Genomic DNA, 26,513 nt, shown 5'->3' with positions numbered 1-26,513 from the left:
GTTGATCAATGTCCTCTGAATTCCTCCTGCCCCAGAACACTCCTTAAAGACTTACTACACATTGTTCACAAATTTAAACGCCTCAGGGAAAGAATTTAAATGAAGAGAGATTTTCTGAAGAAAATGTTATTAGCTCTTCTACAAAACTCAGAGCCAAGATGTTACAAATATACGAATGTGAGGTAACTAGGGTGACTTATTAGTGGTTGCTTAACAAGACATATGATTTTGAAGAATTATCCATGTATGTAACAAACAGATTGGCACACACTATAGTTTAATATTTATGGTTAGCGTTTTGTTCAAATCTCACATGAACAGTAATGATACTGGTGCTTTAGTCTGTACAGTTAGTAATTGTAAATACTGTTACTGATTGTGTTTGAATGACTGAAGTGTCATGTTCTTATTTCAGGCTCAAGGAAATTGAGATGAGTGAGTATGATGCCACCACATACGAGCGTTTCTCAGGAGCGGTCAGACGACAGGTTCAGTCGCTCCGCATCATTCTGGACAGTCTGCAGGTAAACACCTCTAGTAGTCCGGCTTCCGCAGTGTCCAGCGATTCCCAAACATTTTCGTACTAGGACTCACCTAGAGAGGTTTTTATTTATCTCAAGACCCACCAAAAACTTTTTAGTGAAATTAAGATAAACTTACATACTTATCAGTTTAATTGCATTATGATAAGGCTTACACCATCATTCAAAATTTGGGTTCGGTAAGATTTTAATGGTTTTGAAAGAAATCTAATAACAATATAATATAACTGTTTGAATATATTTTAAATTGTAATTTATTTCTGTGTTGGTAAAAATTTTCAATATCATTACTCCGGTCTTCAATGTCACATGATGCTTTAGAAATCATTCTAATATGCTGATTTGCTGCTTAAGAAACTTTTCATATTATAAATATTGAAAACACTTATGCTACTCAATATTTTTGTGGAAACGTTAACGGTAATACTTTTTTCAGAATTCCTTGCTGAATAAATGTATGATTTATATATATGTGACCCTGGACCACAAAACCAGTCATAAATCGCACGGGTATATTTGTAGCAATAGTGCGATTGCGATTAAACGTTTCGATTAAGCAAAATTTGGTAGTTTTATATGTTGTTCCAGGGTTAGCATCATCTGAGGTCTTCTGGGGGGTTGGCATCATCTCTTCTCAGGTGTTCGGTCATCTCAGATCTTCGTAAGGGTTTGATACAGACTGAAGCTTTTGTAATTCCTAGTTGCCTCGGGATGCAAGTCCCGTGGCAGAAACAGAGACGCAAATAGAGATGAAATTGGCATAGCTGCTGTTCCAACCAAGCAAAGATGATGTATTCAACCCAAGCATAAGAGTGAAAATGTGCATTTGATCAGATATAGCTGAAGTACAAAGTTACGAGATACATTATGTGAGTGCTTGGCTAAAAAGATATCTTTAATTTAGATTTAAACAGAGAGAGTGTGTCTGAACCCCGAACGTTATCAGGAAGGTTATTCCAGAGCTTGGGAGCCAAATGCGAAAAAGCTCTACATCCTTTAGTGGACTTTGCTATCCTAGGTACTACCAAGAGTCCAGAGTTTTGTGACCTTAGGGAGTGTGATGGATTGTAGCATGATAGAAGACTAGTTAGTTATGCAGGAGCTAGACTGTTAAGGGCCTTATAAGTAAGTTTTTTTTTTTAAACTGATGCGGAACTTAATAGGTAAGCCAGTGCAGAGACTGTGAAATTGGGGTAATATGATCATATTTTCTTGACCTGGTAAGGACTCTAGCAGCTGCAGGACTACCTGTAGCTTGTTTATTGAAGATGCAGGACAACCACCTAGCAGTGCATTACAATAGTCCAGTCTAGAGGTCATAAATGCATGAACTAGCTTTTCTGCATCAGAAACAGGTAGCATGTTCCGTAGCTTGGCTGTTTCTAAGATGAAAAAATGCTGTTTTTGTAACATGAGAAATATGATTTTCAAAAGACAAGTTGCTGTCTAATACAGGTGCTGGTCATAGAATTAGAATATCATCAAAAAGTTGATTTATTTCACCAATTCCATTCAAAAAGTGAAACTTGTATATTATATTCATTCATTACACACAGACTGATATATTTCAAATGTTTATTTCTTTTAATTTTGATGATTATAACTGACAACTAAGGAAAATCCCAAATTCAGTATCTCAGAAAATTTGAATATTACTTAAGACCAATACAAAGAAAGGATTTTTAGAAATCTTGGCCAACTGAAAAGTATGAACATGAAAAGTATGAGCATGTACAGCACTCAATACTTAGTTGGGGCTCCTTTTGCCTGAATTACTGCAGCAATGCGGCGTGGCATGGAGTCGATCAGTCTGTGGCACTGCTCAGGTGTTATGAGAGCCCAGGTTGCTCTGATAGTGGCCTTCAGCTCTTCTGCATTGTTGGATCTGGCATATCACATCTTCCTCTTCACAATACCCCACAGATTTTCTATGGGGTTAAGGTCAGGCGAGTTTGCTGGCCAGTTAAGAACAGGGATACCGTGGTCCTTAAACCAGATACTGGTTGCTTTGGCACTGTGTTCTGGTGCCAAGTCCTGTTGGAAAATGAAATCTGCATCTCCATAAAGTTGGTCAGCAGCAGGAAGCATGAAGTGCTCTAAAATTTCCTGGTAGATGGCTGCGTTGACTGTGGACTTCAGAAAACACAGTGAACCAACACCAGCAGATGACATGGCAGCCCAAATCATCACAGACTGTGGAAACTTCACACTGGACTTCAAGCAACACGGAATCTGTGCCTCTCCACTCTTCCTCCAGACTCTGGGACCTTGATTTCCAAATGAAATGCAAAATTTACTTTCATCTGAAAAGAGGACTTTGGACCACTGAGCAACAGTCCAGTTCTTTTTCTCCACAGCCCAGGTAAGATGCTTCTGACGTTGTCTCTGGTTCAGAAGTGGCTTGGTAGCCCTTTTCCTGAAGACGTCTGAGTGTGGTGACTCTTGATGCACTGACTCCAGCTTCAGTCCACTCCTTGTGAAGCTCTCACAAGTGTTTGAATCAGCTTTGCTTGACAGTATTCTCAAGCTTGCGGTCATCCCTGTTGCTTGTGCACCTTTTCCTACCCAAATTCTTCCTTCCAGTCAACTTTGCATTTAATATGCTTTGATACAGCACTCTGTAAACAGCCACACCTTTTAGTAATGACCCTCTGTGACTTACCCTCTTTGTGGAGGGTGTCAATGTTTGTCTTCTGGATCATTGCCAAGTCAGCAGTCTTCCCCATTAATGTGGTTTCAAAAAACAAGAGATACCCGGAATTTATACTGTAGGGATGGTCATTAATTGAAACTCAAATGTAAATATTCAAATTTTCTGAGATACTGAATTTGGGATTTTCCTTAGTTGTCAGTTATAATCATCAAAGTTAAAAGAAATAAACATTTGAAATATATCAGTCTGTGTGTAATGAACGAATATAATATACAAGTTTCACTTTTTGAATGGAATTAGTGAAATAAATCAACTTTTTGATGATATTCTAATTATATGACCAGCACCTGTATAACACCCACATTTTTGACTGTAGAAGAAGTAACAGTTACATCCGTCTAGATGCAAATTGTAATCCAAGAGATTCTGTGTACTGTTTTTTGGTCCAATAAGTAATTTTTCTGTCTTATCTGAATTTAATAGGAGAAAATTATTGGTCATCCAATCTTTTACATTTTTAACACACTCTGTTAGCTTAGATAATTTAGAAGTTTCATCTGGTCTTGTAGAAATATATAGTTGAGTATCATCAGCATAACAATGGAAACTAATCCGTATTTTCAAATAATATTACCAAGGGGCAACATGTATATTGAAAATAGCAGAGGGCCTAGGACAGATCCTTGCGGCACTCCATACTTTACTGCTGATAATTGAGATGATTCTCCATTTAAATAGACAAAATGCCAAAAATCATTAGAATATTAAGTAAAGATCATGTTCCATGAAGATATTTTGTAAATTTCCTACCGAAATGTACAAAATTTGTGAGGTATTAGTTGAGTTGATTGGTTCTACTACTTCAATAGTTGACACAATGGCTCTGAACTGACAGACACCACATAGTCTGTGCTCAGAGTATTAAGAGTCATTGGCTTGCCGATTAGTCTCATTGAGTGTTTGTGCAAGCTCTAGTGTGCAGTGCACCACACAGACGGTTTTCCTTTGTTTTCCAGCCAACTCATGAGAGTCAAGACATACTGTGACTCCAAGCATGCGTTGTTATTATTATTAGGCGCCTGGCCCTCTGATTGGTCTGTCGATATGGACCCAGGCGGCCGTCATTCTGTATGAAGGGATGTCCGGTAGTGCGCCTGGTCTTTTTTGTTTGGGTGTGGGTGGACCGAGCGCCGGAACACGGGTGGAGTTTCTCAGAAAATGCAGATTGAAGACCAGCTGGTTTCCCCGTCCACGTTGTACAAAGCGTGCAGCAGCGGCTCGATCTGATCTGAGATCTGTGTGTGCTCTGAGCCGAGTGCTCATGGGGATTCCCTGTGCTGTGTGAACAGAGCGCCGGCTCCAGCCGCTGGGAGGATCGGGTTCCTCTTTGGCAGCCCGTGTGAGGAGCTCTGCTCAAAGACAGATGTGTTTATGTGAAAACATGGTGACAAGGATTATCTCTGTCTGTCTTTCACAGTCCGCTCCTCTAAATCAGCGCTATCTCCTTTCACCTACAATAGCACTGTAAAGAGAGCTGGCAGCCACACGGGCATGTGTGTGGTCCAGATGAGCGCACTGGCATCGCTCTGCACAGGTTCTGTCCTGAGAAGAACTTAACCTCCACCTCACCCTGAGCCTCTGTTCACCGCTTGTTTTTTTTCCAGATAGTAATTTGACCAGTGCCTATTCATTTGCTCCCGTAAAGATGCCGACACATACACTAACAGTCAGAGGTTTGGAAACATCTACTCATTCAGTATTATTTTTGTAATAGTAGAGTTTTCAACCAACTTTGTGAGGTCCATCTTGGGATGCTTTTTAAACACTATTGAGACATTATTGTACAATTATTGACCGCTTTTCCTTTTCTGTCCAGTTTCTATCCAGTTTCCAACTATCTTTAAAATAAAATACAATAAAATAATAAAAATATTTAGAAATATTCAGTTTTATGATTTCTTTTTCTTGGGGGAGAGGGCGGGGGGCATTTATTTGTTATACAGTATGTTACATTATGTTTATGCATTTATTAAAATAATGAGAAATATAAATTTAGTCAAGTGTGTCTAAACTTTTGAATGTATGGTGAACAAAGGAGAACAGAGAAACATAAACAGCTCCTCCATCTTCAAAGGAATGTATATGAGAGCTGTAAAAAGAAAGCAAAACAGCACATTTGTAGCCGTGCCTTTACTCTGTAATCACTGCTCCTCATGGCATATGTTTTTCCACAGCTGACTCTCCCGAACGTTCACACCACCTACCTGACAGATACGTGTTTGCAGCAGGTCGTGCTGTAGTGTGTGGTATATGCACTCATAGTTACTCTGCTGAGACACATGCTGTTATACAACCCGAATTCCGAAAATGTTGGGACGGTTTTTAAATTTGAATAAAATGAAAACTAAAAGACTTTCAAATCACATGAGCCAATATTTTATTCACAATAGAACATTTTACACTTTTATCCACTAAATGAGCTGGTCTCAAAAAATTTGGCACGGGGGCAACAAAGGGCTGAAAAAGCAAGAAAAGATTCAGCTGGGAGAACATCTAGCAACTAATTAAGTTAATTGACATCAGGTCTATAACATGATTAGCTATAAAAGGGATGTCTTAGAGAGGCAGAGTCTCTCAGAAGTAAAGGTGGGCAGAGGCTCTCCAATCTGTGAAAGAGTGCGTAAAAGGATTGTGGAATACTTCAAAAACAACGTTTCTCAACGTCAAATTGCAAAGGCTTAGTAAATCTCATCATCTACCGTGCATAACATCATCAAAAGATTCAGAGAAACTGGAGAAATCTCTGTGTGTAAGGGACAAGGCCGAAGACCTTTGCTGGATGCCCGTGGTCTTCGGGCCCTCAGACGACACTGCATCACTCATCGGCATGATTCTGTCATTGACATTACTAAATGGGCCCAGGAATACTTCAAGAAACCACTGTCGGTAAACACAATCCGCCGTGCCATCTGCAGATGCCAACTAAAGCTCTATCATGCAAAAAGGAAGTCATATGTGAACATGGTCCAGAAGCGCCGTCGTGTCCTGTGGGCCAAGGCTCATTTAAAATGGACTGTTTCAAAGTGGAAAAGTGTTCTATTGTCAGACGAATCCAAATTTGACATTCTTGTTGGAAATCACAAACGCCGTGTCCTCCGAGCTAAAGAGGAGGGAGAGCTTCCAGCGTGTTATCAGCGTTCAGTTCAAAAGCCAGCATCTCTGATGGTATGGGGGTGCATAAGTGCATACGGTATGGGCAGCTTGCATGTTTTGGAAGGCACTATGAATGCTGAAAGGTATATAAAGGTTTTAGAGCAACATATGCTCCCCTCCAGACGACGTGTATTTCAGCAGGACAATGCAAAACCACATACTGCAGCTATTACAACAGCATGGCTTCGTAGTAGAAGAGTCCGGGTGCTGAATTGGCCTGCCTGCAGTCCAGATCTTTCACCTACAGAGAACATTTGACACATCATTAAACGAAAAATAAGTCAAAGATGACCACGAACTTTTCAGCAGCTGGAAACCTATATCAGGCAAGAATGGGACCAAATTCCAACACCAAAACTCCAGAAACTCATAACCTCAATGCCCAGACATTTTCAAACTGTTTTGAAAAGAGGAGGAGATGCTACACCATGGTAAACATGCCCCGTCCCAACTATTTTGAGACCTGTAGCAGGCATCAAATTTGAAATGAGCTTATTTTGTGCATAAAATTGTAAAATGTCTCAGTTTAAACATTTGTTATGTTATCTATGTTCTATTGTGAATAAAATATTGACTCATGTGATTTGAAATTCTTTTAGTTTTCATTTTATTCAAATTTAATAAAACTTCCCAACATTTCCGGAATTCGGGTTGTATTAGCTTGAGGACTATTAATGCTGTTTACAAAGCATTGTTTACAACGTTATACTTAGAGTTAGGTGTTTTTCAGAAGTTTCCAAAAATAAAACAAAAAAGTTGTGATTAAAACAAGGAATGCACAATATAATCACTACCATATTTGCAGATTTTGAGAAGCTAATTGTGCATGCTCATTTCAACTATTTTTACATTTAGATTGAAACAGATTGATTTTTGATTGAAGTTTGTGCTTTATTTTTTATTTATTTAGACAAAATGGTTTCAGATCATTTTAATATCAAACATAGTTATTGGTTATAACATGATAGTGATTATGTCAAACTGGGGTTTGCAAAACCCTGGGGATTTGAGAAGAAACTACAGGAGGTTAGTGAATTGAGGTTAATTGAGGTTAACAATGCTAATAATGAATTAAATCACAAAAATATAAAATTGAAAAAAATAAATAAACAATTAATATAAAACGCTTACTAAAACTATTATTGACCTGACTGCTGGTTAATGTTGTTGTTGAATTATTATATATTAACTTAAAATCTCAGTGGCATGTTTCATAAATCAAAGCCCTGGTGTGCTTTGTTTGTTTGTGAGCAGGTTATGCTGTAACATAGTCAGTTCTGTCATCATTCAGGTCTGAAATCCGTGTAACTAATGGCTGCATTTGTGTGGAAATGGAGCATTAAAGCTCCTTCTCACGCAGACTTGAGATGTGACACAGAATAGAGCAGATGATCTCATCCATTCAGTCAGTCCCTGGTGTGTCATCTTCCTCTGCACTGTTTCTTCGGCTCATGACTCTTTATTGCTTCACACTTCTGTCTTAAACTTTTGCAAGAGCATATACTTTCCTTACTGCCTGCATAATAATAATGGGTGTAAGACGTGTGTATGTCTGTGTGTGTATGTGTCTGAATCTGTGTGTGCTTGCATGCCTGTCTTTGTACATGATTGTGTGTGTATGTGTTTGTGTGTGTGTGTGATGAGCAGTGACGTATTGGTTCATTGTTCTTCATGGAAATCTGACATGCTTGCTCATATAATGATAGCCACATGTGGAAGTGCTTCTATGGGTGTTTGTTGATATTTGGATCCATGTTTGAAGCCGAGGAGGTCAAGGACCCGCTGGGGGTCATGGTCATGACTGAGATATGCATGCTAGCTCACAATTCAGTTTGAAAAATTCAAATATTTTGTATATTACTTGTTTTTGTATTATTTTTATTTCATAGTGCTAGTGTTGAACCTCACAAAACTTTCTGTATATGCTTATAACAGGAAAACAATTTGAATGAGCTTTTTTGAAATAGTATATGTATATGGTGTTTGTTTTTCAGGCTAAAGGGAAGGAGAGGCAATGGCTGAGGAATCAGGCTCTGGGTGAGCTAGACGATGCTAAGATCATTGACGGCCTGACAGGAGAGAAAGCCATTTATAAACGCAGAGGAGAGGTGGAGCCAGAGGTGAGAGCTCATATTCACTCAGTATTCATCACATAGAACAAATACAAACACACATGAATACACATTCTCTCATTTTCAGTGAATAACCATGGTTAGGTTAAATAAAAATTCACCCTATCTATTTTATTGACGTTACTGACCTTACTGTGAATGATACTCATACACAAAGTGTTATTATAGAATCATTCATGTTTATTCCAAAAATTTGAATGTTTTTATTTTTAGATTGTCCTCTTTCATTTAAATTTTTAAGTTTAACTTTTAACAATTAATCATTTTATTAGTTTTTTTTTATTATTATTTTAGTTTAGCACATCAAGTTAAACTAAATGAAAGTGAAAAAAATCTTTGCATCCATTTTTTTCTTCCATTTTTTTATTGTTTAAAGGTGCTGTATGTCATTTGTTGACTGTTCTAAAGTATAAAAATACCATATGTTTGCAGACATTTAGGAAACATGCAAAGTTTTTCTCCGAAAAACAAAGCTACAGGCAGCTATTCTACTTTGAAATGTGCATTCCGTGTCGGAATGTCTGTTTTTGTTTCGGTCTGTGTGATTCTGCCTTCTGCCAATTTACCCAATAGCATTTCGACACTCCAGGTTGCCAGTTGCCGGAAAACTCAGTATCTTGCAGTCATGGAAGTCAGCAAATGAACTGGGTCAGAGATTGCAGATTCTAGCTGACCTAAAAAGCCTCGGCATCCATCTAAAAAGCTATAATCAATAACCAGAGGCATATTAAAACACAGATCAATCAATGTACAGTGTAAGGTTCCTGTTGTGTGTCCTCAATCTGGCAACCTGCTTGAGCGTTGAGTCCTCAGAGGAGGGGCAGGAGAAAGAGAAAGTTTCCGTATGGCAGAGTATGGCAGTCATCATACCCTAGCCCAGTCAGGTGTGTCGTGGAAAATTATCCAAACTTCATATCTCCTATTATATTACCTTTTTATTATTTTAAATCAGTTTTATTATTCTTCCTTGTGTCTGTTTGAGGGTTTTACAAATATTTAACCAGTGAAAAGCATTCAAAAGAGCTTGTCACTAAACCTTATATTACCTTTTTATTATTTTAAATCAGTTTTATTATTCTTCCTTGTGTCTGTTTGAGGGTTTTTACAAATATTTAACTAGTGAAAAGCATTCAAAAGAGCTTGTCACTAAACCTTATATTACCTTTTTATTATTTTAAATCAGTTTTATTATTCTTCCTTGTGTCTGTTTGAGGGTTTTACAAATATTTAACCAGTAAAAAGCATTCAAAAGAGCTTGTCACTAAACCTCGTATAACACCATTGGATCCTCAAACTGTCAGCGAAACCTCATAACTTCACCCTGCCTCCATTCAGAATGAAGCACTGCACACAGCCTGGAGACAGATCTCCTCTTGTTTGCAATGCAAGGGTAAATAAATAACTGATGTTTGAATAAGTACAGCATTTTCTTTACTCAAACACACAGCGGAGAAGAATCTTAGCTTTTGCCGTCTAGTTGTAGACAATATACATTTGTACGTTTTAAATATCCTGTGCATATAGCGCTTCATCGTTTATATCATGGGATTTTGGCCAAGTGTATTAAACGACAAGAAAAACTATAGCACCCATATAGCTACAATAAAAGTTATAACCTGTAACTTGATGAAAGCGTATAATGCAATGCACTTGCTTAGTAGTGTGAATCAAATCCCCAAACCTGCCACTGCCATACCCATGGTTTTGTAAAACGCCACCACTGAAGAACGCTCTCCAATAATTTAAATTTGGACTGCAGTACCCATTTCAACCACTTGCTGTCAATAGTACATACTGCACCATTAATCAAAATGTCAATAAGTCGATCTGTCAGTGAAATGAACATTCAGTGAACATTAGTTTTTTGTCAGTGTGGTGGTCACTATGAAATTTTGTTGTGTGGAAAAGAGAAGCAGGTACATTCTTCCAAATTTCTCATTTTGAATTCCATGGGGAAAAAAGAGGGGGGGTTTCCATGGGGTTTGGAAAGGCGCAGGGTGAATAAATAATATCTGAATGTTATTTTCTTATGAACTATAAATTTAAGTTGTAGGCTAGCATTATTATTTATTAGATTTCCTGATGTTTAACTAACAATTTTCTTCCTTCTATTCATATTGTTTCTTCTACTGGTAATTGTGAATGCCATTTTAGCAGACAGTCACAGCAAGAATGTCACATAATATTTACAGTTTCCCATAAGCCCTCATTTAAAATCTGCTTTCTGAATTGATTGTAATAACTTCAATATATTATGTGGCTCCTGTATAATCCATTAAGAACCTCACTGACCATAAAGCCCTTCAGAAGAGGAGTCTAGCTAAATAGAATGCTGCAATTAAAGCAACCACATAGTAACTCTATTAAACGATTTTCCTAATTAAATATTTGTCTGGTCATTTGAGTCTGGATGTGTGGATGACTTATGTGTTTTTCTTCTGGTCTGGCTGCAGTTGGGGTCTCCTCAGCAGAAGCCGAAGCGTTTACGTCTGCTAGCGGACGTCTCTGGCAGCATGTATCGCTTTAATGGTGTGGATGGCCGTCTGGAGCGCTCCATGGAAGCTGTGTGTATGGTGATGGAGGCTCTTGAGAGCTACGAGCACAAGTTTAAGGTGAGATTTGATAATCAGTCATCGGCTCTGTTCCAAGACCCATTTTAAGACCATTCCAAAGTAGATGGAAGTTTGGTATTTTAATTCTTAGGTACCAAGACAGTTTTCCTTCATGCAGAAGGCAAACCCATAATGCATTTGTCCGACTTAAGAGAAAAAATCCATCCAAGATGGTGGACAAATTGATCACAAGTGGTTGTAAATGTACACTACTCTTCAAAAGTTTGGGGTCAGTATGATTTTGTAATGCTTTTGAAAGAAGTGTCTAATATTCACCAAGGTTGCATTGATTTGATACAATAAAAAATACAAAAATTGTGATTTAAAATAGCTATTTTCTATTTGAATACATTTTACAATGTAATTTATTGCTGTGATCAAAACTGAATTTTCAACCATCTACTCCAGTCTTCAGTGTCACATGATCCTTCAGAAATCATTCTAATATGCTGGTTTGCTGTTCAAAAGACATTTATTATTATTATCAATGTTAAAAAAACGGTTGTGCTGTATAAAATTGTTGAACAAACCATGATAGATTTATTCAGGATTTTTTGATTAATAGAAAGTTGAAAAGAACAGCATTTATTTGAAATACAAATCTTGTAACTTTATAATCAATTTAATACATCGCTAAAAAAAAGATGTGTAAGAAATTTAATATAAAAAATGTAATCCAAATAAACTGGGCTATTTTATTCAGTATTAATGCATGTGATTCATTTTGTGCTTTTTAGAGTTACTATTAGATTTGTACAACGGCGTTTTAGTGCCACGTTAAAAAAAAACGAACAAATCTGAGATTAGGAGATTGAAGTTGAAATATTTTGAGAATGAAATCAACATTATGAGAATAAAGTCAAAATTAAGAGAATTAAATCAAGTGGATTATTTTATTCAGTATTAATGCATGTGATTTATTTTGTGCTTTTCAGAGTTACTATTAGCTTTTTGCAACAGCGTTTTAGTGCCACACTAAAAAATAAAACAAATCTAAGATTACGAGATTAAAGTAGAAATATTTTGAGAAAAAAAGTCAAAATTACGAGAATTAAGTCGTAACAATACAAGAGTTAAGTCAAATTTACAAGAATTAAGTTGCAAAATCAAAAAGATGATTGATACACATGCCGCTTGAACTGAGCCGAATACAGCATTCTGTCACGCCACATTAAAGAGCATGAAAAACACATTATTGTAAGACATGTTGTTTGTATTTCGCTATAAAACTGACAGTATCTGAAAGCTGAGACAGTTTTATATTAAAGGTACCAAAAGCACAAAGCTTATTGCTATTATTGGGTGGCTGGCACACTACAAATAATGAATGCATTCGAAGGCGTGAAATATTATTTCCAAGCGTACTGTCCCTGCGAGTATGACACATGGTATGATTTCTGCTAAAAATCCCACATATATTCAAAGCAATTGTCAGGCCACTGGAATTTCTCCCGGTGCTCCCAATCTGGGTCATTTGCATGCGCATACTCTCCTATAACTTTAATCTCGTAATTGCTATGATTTAATACTCTGAATTTTTACTTTATTCTCAAAATATTTTGACTTTATTCTCATTTTGCTAGGACTTTATTCTCGAAATTTTTACTTTTTTCTCAAAATATTTCGACTTCATTCTCATAATTTTTACTTTATTCTCATATTGCTGTGACTTTTACACTCATAGTTTTGACTTCATTCTCAAAATATTTTGACTTTATTCTCATATTGCTACAACTTTATTCTCGTAATTTTGACTTTTTCTCAAAATATTTTGACTATTCTCGTATTGCTGTGACTTTATTCTAATAATTTAGATTTTTCTCAAAATATTGCTACTTTAATCTCGTAATTTTGACTATTCTCAAAATATTTTGACTATTCTCATTGCTATGACTTTATTCTCATAATTTTCACTTTTTTCTCAAAATATTTTGACTTTATTCACGTGATTTTGTCTTTTTTCTCAAAATATTATGACTTTAATCTCGTAATCTTAGATTTTTGTTATTTTTTAACATGGCAGTAAAACACCGTCATAACTTTGCAACATCCCTGCCAAAAATTTTTTAAATCTGGTCTGGTTTACTGATGTTAGAAAGATTTTAGGCACTCTTTAGCTAGTCAGGCTAGAAGACTGGTTTAAACTAACCAAAACCCGTTTACCAGCTTAGTCGTTTGTGATTCCATTGGAATGAAATTGCTGCCTTAGAAGACTAGACTATTTAGACAGCAAGGTGACTCACTAGATTTTGGGACGGAGCCTTTCATGAATTCACGCCTCTGCTCAGTCAATCTAATTTTGATGGTCATCTCATCTTAAGTTGACCACAGAGTTCAAATATAGTCAGTACATGTTGATCTATCGCAATCTTCTCACCACAAACTCAATAAAAATAGTGAAATCTGTTTACAATAAACCATCTCCAGGCAACACACCATGGAAACGGCTCTTCTGTTGATGTCCTCAAAGAGTGAAAGTCTTGGGCTGATCTGATGAGTAATAGGGATGTCCCCGCCACACTTGCTGACACACTATTATGGAGGTTGCCATTGGAAATAAAAATTATGTAAGGTATCGTTTGCCATGGAGACAGTCATGCCGGGTTTGGTTGATTAAAGGTTAGCAGCTCTCTGGGACGCATCTGTCTCTCAGTCTCTCTTTCACTTGATGTTCCTCTTTTTCCTGCCTCCATCTCTCCGTCTCTGTCCGTCTGAGCTGCTGGCAGATGCTCTGGAGACAGTGAATCATGGCTCTTGTTGGGAGCTGCTCGCAGATTTGTAGGGGCCGCACAAAAGATGATCTGTTATCTCCATCCCGGGGAGTTTGGGGGAGGAAGACAGCGGAAGATATGCAGCTGCGGTTGTCAATGGCTCACATTATCCTGCTCTGCTCTAATGTGCATCAACACTTTCAATGTGTGGGGTCAGATCTGAGGCTGGACGATATAAATATAGATTGTGTAATATTTATAAAACAGCTGGATCCTGTGCAGTAATTTGGCTACCAACGGCACTGAAACATTTCACTCTTTCTATCACTCTATCACAGGGCAGTGCATCGCATGCATATCGATATTGCTTAAATATATGATATATATTTTTGACCATGAAAAACAAACCAGTAGTGTATGGAGGACCAAATCAATAAAAGTAAAAAAAATAAATACAGAAAAAAATACATGAAGGAAAAGGGTAATAAAAATGAATTTAGGATAAAATGTTATTACAAATGCACTATATTTGTTTTTATAAAGTCATTTATTTCTTTATTTTTTTATTATTATTATTATTATTATTTTATTTTCTGCAGGTTTTGTCCTCCATAGTAGTAATGCTTTTTAACACACTTATTTTCCATTAACTTTACTGAAATCAAGTGCAAGTAGTGCAGTTGGAATAAAATAGCATTAAGACAGAGAGGTTGTAATAGCATCTCTGATTTAGATCTTTGTTTGAAATAAAAGTTTCTTATGCTTACCAAGGTCAGGATTTATTTGATCAAAAATACAGTAAAAACAGTGATATTGTGAAATATTATTACAATTTAAAATAACTGTTTGTTATTTGAATATATTTTAAAATGTAATTTATTCCTGTGATGCAAAACTGAATTTTCAGCATCATTACTTTAGTCTTCAGTGTCACATGATCCTTCCGAAATCACTCATATGCTGATTTACTGCTCAAAAAACATTTCTTGTTATGATTATAACTGAAAACAGTTGTTCTGCTTAACTTTTTGGTGAAATAATAATACTTTTTTAAACAAATAAATATATACATATGCTTGCTGACCCCAATATTGATACTTGCTTTTGTGCACAGTAGTGTATATATTTTAGCTATATTTCCCAGCCCTGGTCAGAGCTCAGTTACTGTAGAGTGTAATAGATGGTGACAAAGATGAATAAAGTGACAGTGATATGTGAGATGGTAAGTATGTTAATGTGTGTGTGTGTGTGTGTGTGTGTGTGTGTGTGAGGGCCACGAGACTTTAGCTGTCAAACGAGCTGTTTCCTCTTCCAGCTGGCCAGTCATATATCTGTTTCTCTGTGACACTTACATAATCTGCATTACATAAAAGTGCATCTGATAACTCATCCACCTGTGACCTAAAAGCAGGTGTCACACACATTCTTCTCATTTGTCCTTTGACCCGCTCAGCTCTGCAGTTACACATTACTCTGTGTCCGCTTAGTCTCATGTTGTCAACCTTTGACAATCAACATAGAGTCTGGTCCACACTGATGATTTTTCTGACAAATAACCTTGAAAATATGTTAGACAGATTAAAACCAGTCCACTCTGACTCTCAGATAGTGTAAAGTTAGCAAGTCAGATCTGATCTTGGAATTTCAGTCAACTTCTGCAAGCTTGCTGTACAGTATACATCAGTGGGCATGTTGCTTGAGGTCTGAGATTAGTGTCCCCTTGATACGACCAGCCAAAAGTATGCTGAAGACATATTGACGTAATGGAATTTGATGTATTTCAGATTGTCAGTGCCATCAACTGCTGCATTGTTGGCAAAGACACTCGCTCACTGTTGAGCTGGACAAAAGATTATTATGAAACTTCCCATTTTGATTGACTATTCATGAGTGTAACTCATAACATTAACTCTGTGTGTGTGTCTGCCATCCATATTGTTATGTAATTATAACTTATTTACATCAGCATCACATCACAAGAGGTTTGTGACTTGGAAGTAAATGCTGTCTGTGGAATAATCTTTATTGTCAAACTTATCTCTGAAATTCTGATTGCAAAGTCTACACAAATGTTCTAAAACTTTGAGTTTTCTTTGTGATGGATTCCAGACAGAAACTGCTGTACAGTTATTTGATAGAGTTTTATCCAATATTGTGGTATGTGTCCTGTCTCACTTGTTCAAGACAAACGTGTCTCATCTTGATATGCATTTTTGATACATCTCAGATGACAAAACTACAATGACAAAAGTACCCTAAGGTACACTTCTAATCGTTTCCTGAAGAGAGTGTATTTCTGCATTGGGCATGTCATTGTTTGGCTTGTTATTTTCTTAGCAGTGTGGTCTAACCCTTCTACTCCTTCCTGTTTTTTCCTCTGTAGTATGATATAATGGGGCACTCTGGAGACGGGTTTGACATAGAGCTGGTCAGATGTGACAAAGTGCCCAAGAACAACATGGAGAGGCTGAAGGTTTTGAAGGTACAGTAATGCTTCTGTAATGCAGGGGTGACTTCATTTCCCGTTTTTGTTTTGAAGTCTATGCTCTTATGAATTCACTTGTGCTGACGTAGTAGCCAATGTTTCTCCTAGAATTCCTCCTATTGTCTTATGTGACCACATCAGGAAGAAAGTCAAACATAAATTCTCAGACATGAGACTGCGGAGATGTTCTCTAGGATTCACTGACGCACGACTGCAGCCAGATTGGGGCCTTCAAAACTGAAACAATCTCATTTCTTTCCAAAGCAAAGTTCTAGTAGTAATAGGCTATTTTATGTCCTGTTTTTAACCCCCCTCATTAGAACGCTTTGTTTGAATAGGTGCGGTGGATTGTAGACTCGGAAGTAAACGCCCACTGCTATGATTGGCTAATAGTTGTGTTTGACGGTTTACGTCCTTCACAGATGGACGCTACTGTGATTTAGGTTAAAAATGCATAAATACTCAGTACACATCAAATGATCTGTTTAACAGACAAAGCAATAGTGACCATGTCATAAAAACAGTTACTCACACTTGTGTGGTGTAACATTACTGTCAGATCCAATATAGTCGGCACAGCATCAACTTTTAGTTTCAATCTTTCTGAAAATCCTGCGTCAAATTTTGCTTTGTTTGAAAACAAATCCAAAGTAAAATGAAGTGAACAAAGGACTGTGATCTTACTGACGTGGTCTGGAACTTTATTAAGAATAAAGTTCTTCAAATTAAGTTTATTGTTTGGTTTCTGCGTAGACCTGCGTTTGCCGATCTTGTCATTTACCTACTATGTGCGTGGATCGTTGGGCGGGGCTAAACAGGCAGTGATGTAGAATTGGTGGGCGGGACGATGTAGAAGCAGGCACTGATCTTCTTCTGTGGAGGCGGTGCTTATCCACACTATTACATCAGAGTGGCACATTCTACAAGCTGTCAGTTTGGCAGATTGGTTTCAGTATAAGCTGTTTTTAGAATAACAAGAAAGTTGAGAGTTATGAAAATTACAAGATGTTTTTATTGCACAATGAGCTCTTATATATCAAAAGATCAGTTCATGACCCCTTTAAAACACTGGCAAATTCATATTTTTACACTTGGCTCTGCCAAGATGACTTGCCTTAAAGCCAAGAGCACACTACAAGATTGCAGAACTTGTATTAAAATTGAAAGTAGTCTATGATAAAAAGCCACACATCATGATCAATTTGCAAAAAGTGTGCCCACACTGTTTTAGTGCATACCAGCTCAAACAGGTTTGAAATGTCTAATCAGCCATCAGGTAAAAAAAAACTAGTATGCTCAATTGAGGTAGATAATTCTCCAGCAACTATTTTGGCTCTATTTCCCATGTGCAAAAATACTGATATGTTGTCCAGGATCAACTTCCATGTGTAAACTCTGTGCGCCAGCCACCCACAGGAAGTGCACTAAAAACAAACTGTTTAGCATATGGTCTTTTCATTCCTCTGAATATGCATTATAACCTCTTCTTCTGCTGTACACCACCATCCCAGACAATGCATGCCCACTCGCAGTTCTGCATGAGCGGAGACTACACACTGGAGGGCACCGAATACGCCGTGAAGGAGATGGCACGCGAAGAAGCCGACGAGCATTTCGTCATCGTGCTGAGCGATGCCAACCTGGAGCGCTACGGGATCAGCCCCGACCGGTTCGCACGCGTCCTCACCAGTAACCCGCAGGTCAATGCCTTCGCCATCTTTATCGGTTCCCTGGGAGATCAGGCGGACAGGTGAGGTTAATGTCCCGCTGCAGCTCGCGTGTTAAATTTTAGCATGCTTGGTTAAAGGTTAAGCCTGGATTAGAACCGGCCAGTGGCATTTCAGGAGAACTGTCATGCAGTGAAAGTTGGTTTCTAGAGTTCACTTAAAAAAACATGTGCCATTTCAGTGCTAATTGCAGTGCAAAGTCTCAAATGTTCAGGGCGGCAATATAAAGCATAATGAGTTTGAAATGTAATTAGCATTCCCTTTCTGTCATCACTTTGCTGTGGCTTGTGTGATTTGTACGGCCTTTCTCCAATAAAAAGACGAGAGTCTATAGGCTCATGTACAGCTCTCTTTGGTGCATTGTTCATGTTATTTGGTGGATTTTGTGGGTCTTGACTCACAGAGGCACATAAGGAGAGCTTGAAGGCATGCGGAAGGGGCCACCGTGGTGGTAGGACACGTCCCATATAGGCTGTCTTTTCATGGCATCCGTGATTTAAAGAGCAGTCCATGTGCCTTCTTTTTAAAGAGACTAAATGACAGTAATGAATGATTAGTGAGGAGGGAGGGGTGGCAGCTAAGTGAAAGGACATGGGCGGCACTTTGCTTTCAGCCCCTCTTAACCAACAGGCTTTTCCCAAGACCCCGTATCTTATCAGCCCCACTGTGAATGACAGCCTTTGTCCCTCCTATGCAGGAGTAGGAACTGGGGAGGAAAAGCTCATTTGCATTGCTAATGTTTGATGTGGGGGCTCTTTTCTCTCTCTCCGACATCCAGGCTCCAGAGGACTCTGCCGGCCGGACGATCTTTTGTCGCCATGGACACCAAGCAGATCCCCCAAATCCTTCAGCAGATTTTCACATCCACCATGCTGTCCAGTGCCTGAGAGAACTCCAGTTGGGCGAATCGCACTGAAATTGACATGTCACTGATGACGGTGATCTCTGCGTCAAGGAGCAACAGGTCGAATCTCAAGATAAAAATCAGGGTTGCATTTTACTGTAAAATCAAAATAGAATTATACTTTTATTTATACTGAGCACCATTTCTCCCTGAATTTTCATTGCCATTCATTATTTTAATGTAATGTAATAATATGTATAGTAATATGTTATACATTCTGACATACATACAGTACAATAATGCACTGACATTACTGTACTGACAGTTTGGAATGACAGTAATGAGAATCCCCATTCAGAATAAATGGAATTACAAAAAGCTCATAGGTAAAATGTCCAAATAAAAAAGTTAAAACATTACTAACATTTATGTAAGCTGATTTTTAAAAAGAAAAAAAGTACTTCAATATGTATTTTTAATACAATAAAAATGTCAGAATGACAGTAATGGGAATTCAAATTGGGAATAAATGGAATTACTAAAATTTCCATAAAAACAGTAAGAATAAAATACAACTGACATCCATGTGTGTTAATTAAAAAAAAAAAATTTAAATTATGCTAATTTATAATTACAATATTTTAATAAAATAAAAAGTCTGAATGACATCAATAACAAGCCCCAATTGAGAATAAATAGAATTACAAAAAACTTTGATAGTAAAATGTCCATTAAAAACAAAAACATTATGGTGATGTGAATTTAGGGAAATATGCTTATTTGTCATTAAAAATAAGCATATTTGTCATTAAAAATAAGCATATTTGTCATTATAAATAATAAATAATTTTTTTTTTTTTGGTGACCTGGACATGTCAAAAAAGACCAGAGACCTGTCTGCCCTCCATAACACCCTCAGTCTCAAGGGGCACGGTTTTGTGTATGGACTATACTACATACAAAACCATAGTAATTCTGTGATGTATCAGGACTGAACTGTATGAGTCTAGAATATTTGCACAAGTACATAGTGTTATGGAAATTATTGCTAGATGATATTTTAATTTTGACAGTTGTTGTTTTAACATATTCTGAGAGCTATTAACAATCACACATATGCCTAAACGTCTATCCATGCTATGTAAAGATTTGATTGTGTGTTTAATGGTGCTGGGAGATATAATCAAATATACATTGATGCGTTTTGACTATATTTAGTATATCTCAAAATGTACTTCGTGTATTTGTTTTGAAATTGTTTAAAAGAAGGATTATTTTAACCAAACAATTGCCAACAGATTGAAAATATTTAACATTGGATCTTAATTTGAACTCAAGGTAAATACATTAATGCAATATTCAATTTACATTATTATAATTATTATTATATAATACAAAATAATATTGTAAAATATATACAAATTATTATTCACAACAAAGTTGCTTGATTTTAAATACCACTGACACTTCCTTGGGAATATTGTAAGTATCAAATATATATTTATTGCCCAGCTCTAGTGGTTAAGAGTGTATTATTAGAACATAAGGCGTGTCTGAGTGTAACCTTTTTTGTTTTCAAGAGCCCAATGTTGTATAAGAGTTGGCACTCTTTCGTCAAGTTTGTTGGGATTTTCCCAGTATCCTCTAAACACATCATTGTAAAGTGCACACATCCTGTAACTTATGGAGACGGAGGAGAAAGAGAGAGAGAGTCAGCCGCACACCACCGCCGCCCCATCACCCAAGACTTCCTCATAAATCTCTTTCCGTCCTGAGAAACCAGAACCTCAAGTGCAATTCCACACCACATTCCTCAGCCCTCCCGGTACACACTCATCACTCTTTAACCAAATAAGCGCAAATGAAAATGTATTTGTGATCTCTGACAGGTCTGACACTCGGCTCCACTGACACAGAGCTGTGCGAAACTCGAAAGGAAAAACAGCGGCTCACAGAAATAGCAGGTCAAAAGAACAGAGAAAGTTGCGTCTTCAGCACACAAAGATGAGGGTATTTTTACTGCAGACAAGTATAGCCTTCTGTGCATCCTGTGTTTGTGAGTCAGCTTGAGGGAGACGTTTTTTCCTGGACTTCCTGTCCTGACCTCTGCTCTGTACTGGGCCCATGTTAGCAGTGTTGAGTTTGGAATGTCGTCCACCTGACTGCATGTGCTTCTTCACTGCTTGCGCAAACTCCTCTGAGATGCTTGATTTCCAAGTGCTCCATCTATGTCAAAAGTTTTTTTTCCTTCCTGTCTGCTGGACCCGCTGACGCCCAGGCTGCCACACTGCCCCTCACACTCAGCTGAGGAATCCGGCCCCCTGCTCCAGTTACGCCACACTCCTGAGATGTTGCCGAGGAGAAAGTGGGACTGTAATTTATAGAATCTGGCCAGCTTGATGAGTTGAACTTTGGAAAGCCAGCAGGTAGCAGGAATGTTCTACTGCATGTTTCTACTGAAATCACTGACGTTCTCTTCCAGAACCTACTGAACCGCCTACTTAAACTCAAAGTATACTTCAGTTTTGATGTGAACCCTTAAAGGAATAGTTCACCCAAAAATGAAAATTCTGCCATTAATTACTCACCCTCGTGTCGTTCCAAGCCCCTAAGACCTTCATTCATCTTAAGAACACAAATTAAGATATCTGCTTTCTGACCCTCCATAGGCAGCAATGGAACTGACACGTTCAAGGCCCAGAAACGTAGTAAGGACATCGTTAAAATAGTCCATGTGACATAAGTGGTTCAACCTTAAAGTTGTTAAATAAAGTAGTTATTTTTGTTTTGTTCATGCACAAAAAGTATTCTTGTAGCTTCATAAAATTAAGAATGAACCACTCATGTCACATGGACTATTTTAATGATGTCTTTAATAACTTTCAGGGCCTTAAACGTGTCAGTTGCATTGCGTTGAGGTCTATAAAATATTGAATGTTATCCAAATGACAGTTCTGTCTAATTCAAAATTGGCTATTTCAACCACTATTTGTGTGTGCTGTGACATGTTATGCTTATTTGATTATCATGCCATTAGCTTAGCATCATGCTAACACCAATCTCCTTTAAAATCAATTGTGGGTCGAGCCATTGTGCAAGGAGCACCAGTTGTATGAGTTTCTTCCCTATGCAGGGCATCACTTAAGAGTTTAATTTCAGTTAGGATGCATAGGCAGTAAACAGCAAAGCAGCTCACTAGGTTTTGGAACAGAGCCCAAACGGATCCACTGTGCCTTTAAGGGCAGAACACAGCATGCGTGTTCATACATATATGTACACCAATATACTGAAATGGACTCCAGCATAAGTGAATAAATGAATCATCACACTTCATTCACCCACACAGGCCTCATTTACTACTCATCAGGATTAATTGTATTTTGTAAGCGCCAACATGTCTTGTAAAAACAATGTAATGACTGACAATTACAGCCATTGAAGGTCATAATTCAAGTCTGACTTTGACTTAATCGCAGCTGAACGTGTAATAATTTTTCCTTATGTCTTTTGATTTTTATTTGGTCTGTTTCAGATGTAGAATGGTGTAATGAATACATGTTAACATATTAAATTAACAATAAGGATCTATATTTGTCTGTAGAGTGTGTGTAAGCTGACTGCTGCTGACTGTTAGGGGCCGTTCACACAGGATGTGTTCCTCCATTCTGTCTGTTTTTTTTTTTTTTGCATTTTTGGTTATTTTTGCTTTGTTTTTGGTCAGTCTTTTCTTTTTTTCCCCCCTCAGTATCCCATGCTAAAAGTGAAGAGTTTTATGACACCAGTAAAGTTCAAAATATTTAGACTTGATTCACTTTTTAATGTTTTTGAATTTTTTTTTAGAAGTCTATAAAAGTCTTATGCTCATCAAGGCTACATTTATTTGATAATAATAATAAAAAAATACAGCAAAACAGTAATATTGTGAAATATTATTAACATTTAAAATAACTTCTTGGATGGATGTTTCCTGTTTGAATATATTTAAAAATGTAATTCATTCCTATGCTGCCAGCATACTCTTGCCACATGAGGCCAGGCATTTTCATGCACCAGGAGGGACCCAGGACCCACTGCGCCAGTGTAGGGTCTGACAATGGGTCCAAGTATTACATCCTGATACCTAATGGCAGTCAGGGTGCAATTGTCTAGTCTGTAGAGGTCTGTGCGTCCCACCATGGATATGCCTCCTCAGACCATCCCTGACCCACCACCAAACCAGTCATGCTGAACAATGTTACAGGCAGCATAACATCTGTGAAAAGCACAGGGCGCTAGTGGCGGACCTGCCAATTCTGGTGTTCAATGGCAAATGCCAATTGAGCTCCACGGTGCCGGGCAGTGAGCACAGGGTCCACTAGAGGACGTCAGGTCCACTAGAGGACGTCAGGCCCTCAGGCCACCCTCATGAAGTCTGTTTCTAATTGTTTGGTCAGAGACATTCACACCAGTGGCCTGCTGGAGGTCATTTTGTGGGGCTCTGGTAGTGCTCATCCTGTTCCTCCTTGCACAAGGGAGTAGATACAGGTCCTGCTGATGGGTTAAGGACCTTCTACGGCCATGTCCAGCTCTCCTAGAGTAACTGCCTGCCTCCTGGAATCTCCTCCATGCTCTTGAAACTTTGCTGGGAGGCACAGCAAACCTTCTGGCAATAGCACGTATTGATATGCCATCCTGGAGGAGTTGGATTGCCTGTGCAACATCTGTAGGGTCCAGGTATCGCCTCATGTCAGTGTCAGTAGTGACACTGACCCTAGCCAAATGCAAAACTAGCGAGCGGCCTCCACCTGTAAAACCATTCCTGTTTTGGGGGTCGTCTCATTGTTGCCCATCTAGTGCACCTGTTGTTAATTTCAGTAACACCAAAGCAGCTGACACTGATTAACAACCCCCTCTGCTACTTAACTGACCAGATCAATATCCCAGGAGTTTAATTGACTTGATGCTATACTCAAGTACTTTTTTTGAGCAGTGTATGTTTACTGTCACTGATCATTTTAATGTGTTCTTGCTGAATGAAAGTATTAATTTCACACAGGCCAGAATAAAAATATAAATTTCTTATATTACTAACCCCAAAATTTTGAATGGTGTTCTGTAAGCATAGATAAAAGCAGAAATACCCTCATCCTGAACCCTCGCAAGCAAATCAGTGCTAAAGCTGATGGAAACATCAGTTAATTATTTACGTTACATGTTTCCATGTAAAGTCCGTCGATTGACTGCTGTGTTTTGCTGGTGTAATGACGGATCGACTACAGGTGACAAATTCACCTCCAGAAGACATGCTTGTGTCATTTGACCTAGTGCTTGAAACAAAGAAAAGATAAAGTGTCTAGTGTCTACTTCTTTTCAGAAGTGTGCTGATAGCTGCAGGCAAATGTTTATTTCCTCTGTGATATGTAGCTATTCAGGCAGTGGTTTTGTTCAGGCAATAACATGATCATTTCTTTCATGTTCCTCAGACTCCTCAAGCAGATGTCAAAACACCCACCTCAAATAACCACCTTTAATCTGTGTGGTAACAACAATTGTGATGTCAGTCTCTACGTTCTGTCATTTTCCCAGCAGAACACAGTTATTTGAAGCATAACTACAATGGATTCGCTTCATGAATGTTGTACATGCTATGTTTGTTTCCTTCAGGCGCTGTTTTTCATGCAGTATTAACCAGGGGAGGAGGTGTGGACTGATGCTGGATTTATGATGACACCGTTTCATACAGTAGTTGTGCAATGATCAAACTCATCACGCTCATGCTTGGAGGAATGTGACCTCTGCATGAACATCGTCCTCTATTTAAAGCTACTAATGCACACATGCACTAAATGGGAGTGTGCTAATAAACACCTATACAAACGGACGTGTGCAAGCGTGTTTGTTCCCTTTGTTTGGCAGTAATTGATGAGGTTAGTCTGACTCTCATGTGCCTGTGCTAACAAGCTTCCTGATGCCGCTGACACTGGACAGAGGGATGGAAAGAGGAAGCAGCTAATTAGCACATGGGATCTGAGGCCGTAGAAAGTTTCTGCAGAATTTGATTATGCTTTCTGCCACTTAAAATGGTGTTTCTCCACTCCATATTTGTCAACCTAGGCTCATTATAGAAATGTGCCTGTGGTGACATTTCTGCAAAATATTGTGTTTCTTGCACATTTCACTACACTTACAAAGTGAAATGTCAGTTCAGATGGAGGTGAATCTAGCAATGTTTTATGCTGATTTTGTATATATGCTTCAGTTCGGAAATTAAATTTCTGCTGAGTGGTGATAAACAAGAATATGCATGTTTGAAAATAACATACCACTTACGCTAAATCCTAAACCTAACCGAAAGTATTAACAAAAGGAAATGTGATAGAAAAATGATGCCAACATCAAAATGTGATTTTGTGTGAGCGAGTTTCTGTTTTTATTTTATTGTTTGGGTCATATTAACAGAGTACACCGCAGTATTGGTACTGTATATTATGCTGCTGTCACTTAATACACAGATCTAATATAAACATGCAATATCTTTCCCAGACATAAACAACTGTGTTTTTGTGACTTATGCGTGCTTTAACATAAGCTTGTGTGTGTTTGACAGTTTAAGCACAATAAGACATGAAAGAGAATATATCAGAAGTTTAAACTGATATGGCTTTAAAACACGTTTGCAGCGTGATAGACATGATAATCATAACCAAACAGATGTTTTTAGCAGAGAATCTGAGGAAGGAGCTGTAAAGGCACAGCCCTATTCTGGAAAACGGGGCGGGGAACAGCAGAGCATTTGCATTTAAAGAGACATGCATGAAAACAGCCTGTTTCTGCTTCCACTCAAAATAGGCATTTTAAAAATGATATAATAAATGATCTGTGGGGTATTTTGAGTTGAAACTTCACAGACACATTTTATTTACATCTTATAAAAATGGGCACAATAGGTGCCCTTTAATATTACTGTAAAGTAATTAAGTTAACTGTAAAGATAACTATATTAGCGTCCACACCAACATATGATAATGTTTGTTTATTGTACGCACATGCTGCAGTATTATCATCTGTCACTTTAAACGCTTAAGCTCTTTAAAGAAGGATAGATTCTGATTGGCTGTCAGTGTTTTTATCAGTTGATAAACAGCAAATAAAAATAAAATAAATAAAACTCATTTTGAAAGAGATTAACGATTTTGTTCTTTATAGTTATGGTGTGGATTTGTTATAGTATCATTATAGTTGTCTTTCTTGTTGTGAATGGGCCTCTCTCAAAAGTGAGAATGCAAAGATTTTTAATTAATAGTAGCTTTTTTTAAATTTCAGCCTTTTTCCTCACACAAAGCTATTATATAACATGAGTTAAAATTAGGCACTACTTTTATAGTACCACGTTCACTATGAAATTTTGTTACATGGAAAAGGGCAGCATAATGATTCACACAGCAGCACCAGTGAATAAATGATGACAGAACTTTGGCAAGTTTGGGACAAGCGAATATATTAAAGTCTGTCAGCTGTTGTCTCATTTTCCATGATGACAATGAGGGATTCTTGGGAAAGGTACATGTAAGGGGTTTTCCACGAGAAAATATAGGAGGCCAGGTGTCTGGGCATA

The 26,513-nt window shown here is 37.8% G+C and overlaps 1 protein-coding gene across 5 annotated transcripts in view; it reads left to right on the top strand.

Moving 5' to 3' along the window:
• vwa8 (von Willebrand factor A domain containing 8) overlaps positions 1–24,788 on the top strand; it is a 126,786-nt gene extending 101,998 nt beyond the window's left edge. The window contains exons 40-46 of one of the 5 annotated variants that reach the window (XR_009272791.1): positions 416–524; positions 8,403–8,528; positions 10,994–11,152; positions 16,247–16,345; positions 17,860–18,098; positions 18,854–19,039; positions 24,563–24,788. Coding sequence is in view for 2 of the 5 variants with exons in the window: in XM_058786843.1 (XP_058642826.1) it covers positions 416–524; positions 8,403–8,528; positions 10,994–11,152; positions 16,247–16,345; positions 17,860–18,098; positions 18,854–18,962 (841 nt within the window). In the remaining 3 variants the exon portion in view is untranslated. Of the gene's footprint in view, positions 1–415; positions 525–8,402; positions 8,529–10,993; positions 11,153–16,246; positions 16,346–17,859; positions 18,099–18,853; positions 22,816–24,381; positions 24,431–24,562 lie in introns of those variants that run through there. The other 4 variants (XR_009272792.1, XR_009272790.1, XM_058786843.1 and 1 more) reach the window with 4 other exon arrangements.
• The last annotated feature ends 1,725 nt before the right edge of the window (positions 24,789–26,513 follow it).

This window comes from Onychostoma macrolepis, chromosome 09, assembly GCF_012432095.1.
Source record: "Onychostoma macrolepis isolate SWU-2019 chromosome 09, ASM1243209v1, whole genome shotgun sequence".
Lineage (NCBI taxonomy): Eukaryota > Metazoa > Chordata > Actinopteri > Cypriniformes > Cyprinidae > Onychostoma > Onychostoma macrolepis.
Note: the sequence above shows the minus strand (reverse complement) of the source record. Positions and strands in the feature narration are given on the sequence as shown.